The sequence below is a fragment of the Manacus vitellinus genome, unplaced genomic scaffold (assembly GCF_001715985.3).
Source record: "Manacus vitellinus isolate BGI_N305 unplaced genomic scaffold, ASM171598v3 scaffold_54_pilon, whole genome shotgun sequence".
NCBI classification, from domain to species: Eukaryota; Metazoa; Chordata; class Aves; order Passeriformes; family Pipridae; genus Manacus; species Manacus vitellinus.
Window position 1 is genome coordinate 2414385 of NW_021940645.1, and position 2032 is coordinate 2416416.

The 2032-nt window shown below is 48.7% G+C and overlaps 1 protein-coding gene across 1 annotated transcript; it reads left to right on the forward strand.

Annotated features, from left to right (window-relative positions):
* Nucleotides 1-8: 8 nt before the first annotated feature.
* Nucleotides 9-1347, forward strand: SLC18A3 (solute carrier family 18 member A3; the record flags this gene model as incomplete). Its single annotated transcript, XM_018081556.1, has 1 exon — nucleotides 9-1347. A coding segment is annotated over one exon (861 nt), but the record flags the coding sequence as incomplete, so codon positions are not given.
* Nucleotides 1348-2032: the final 685 nt, after the last annotated feature.

The following is a 2032-nucleotide window of genomic DNA, read 5'->3' on the forward strand; positions in this document are numbered from 1 at the left end:
TCTGCCTCCTCGACGGGCTGCTGCTGCTGGCCCTGGCACCGCCCGGCGCCACCGGGGCACGGGCCAACATGCCTGTCGGCACCCCCATCCACCGCCTCATGGTCGACCCCTACATCGCCGTGGTGGCAGGGGCCCTGGCCACCTGCAACATTCCCCTGGCCTTCTTGGAGCCCACCATCGCCAACTGGATGAAGGATTCCATGGGGGCCAGCGAGTGGGAGGTGGGCCTCACCTGGCTGCCCGCCTTCTTCCCCCACGTGCTGGGCGTCTACGTCACCGTCCGGCTGGCTGCTGCGTACCCCCACCTTCAGTGGTTCTACGGGGCCCTGGGCATGGCCATCATCGGCGCCAGCTCCTGCTTGGTGCCAGCCTGCAGGAATTTCGGGCAGGTCATCATTCCCCTCTGTGGCATCTGCTTCGGCATCGCCCTGGTGGACACAGCCCTGCTGCCCACCCTGGCTTTCCTGGTGGACGTGCGCCACGTCTCTGTCTACGGCAGCGTCTACGCCATCGCAGACATCTCCTACTCGGTGGCGTACGCCCTGGGGCCCATCGTGGCTGGCCAGATTGTGCACACCATGGGCTTTGCACAGCTCAACCTGGGCATGGGGCTCGCCAATGTGCTTTATGCCCCCGTCCTCCTCTTTCTCAAAAACGTCTGCCAAATGAAACCCTCTCACTCTGAGAGGAACATCCTCCTTGAGGAAGGACCTAAGGGACTCTATGACACCATCAAAATGGAGGAGCGCAAAGGCACAGGGAAAAGCCTGCAGCCAGCGGGTGAGATGGATGAGAATGGCATGGACTCGTACCACAGGGACCTGAAAGGGGTGTCTGAGGAGGACTCATCAGACTATGAGTACAGTTAGATTTCCCCCATGCAGCCCAGCCCCATGAGCAAGGAAGGACATGTGGAGGAGAGAGAGGGAAAGGGGGGGATGACAGTGTTACTGCATTATGTTTCTGTACTGATGTGCAATATATACAGTTTAACCTTTGTCATGATGTAATGGCTTTCTTCTAGATTTATTTTTAATTGGTATTTCTTTCAGCATTCTGGCAAAGTGGAGGGGATGGGGAATGGGGGGACAATACTGAAGAAAGTTATCGGAGTAATCATTGCCATAAATCTGAGGGGATCCTTCCAAAAAACCTGCCAAAAAAGAAAACAAAAAACTCATCAGCCTTTTAGCTGGGCTATAATTGTGCAGAGTGTCCTCAAGCTGAAACTGTGTGTGACATATTGTATATCTCTGTAAAAAATACAAGAAAAGCAAAAAAAGTATGTGTAAAATTTCAAATGGCTTATTCAGGGACTTAAGAAATCTTGTGTACATATACTCAGACTTTCAGTTGGTTTCATATATTTAAGAAGAGCAACAACTGTCACACTGTCACATTTTATTCTTCCTTGAGAATAAACTGAAGTATTGTACTTTTTTTTTCTTTCTTGTGCTGCTCTCCAGTAAGTGCAATATGCTGTATTATGTTGAAGTCCAAATTACAAGAATAATACAATCTGAATAAATGGAATTGAAGGGGATCGATTGTCTTTTGTTTTGTTGTTGAGGGCTGCTTGAGGGAGGGAGCTGGTTGTGCTCATTGTAACCCCTGTGGTAACAATTCCCCATAGCATCTATCGCAGTAGCTACCAAAATTGCACAGAAGAGGACCCCAATACAAAATGTTCTCATTCATTCTTCACAACATAACAGGTCTGAGCAAACAACATCTCACTGCAAACACGCTACCACTTGCCTAAAAACAGCTCCTTGTGTTCTTATGCGAATTTAATTTAATGCCCACAATGATGAATTTCAATTTTCGAGTATTTAAAAAATTACATGACCAGCAGTTAAGAGACACAATACTAGAAAATGCCTTTCGTGGTGTTAATGCTGCCCCAATTGCAACGTGTCTGCCTGGGTTGACAGGGATTAAACAAAACAAAAGATGGGTGAAATACTTCATTCAAACATTTGCAAGAAGTGGAAACCTTCGATCTAACCACAACGCAACCAGACTGCATAGT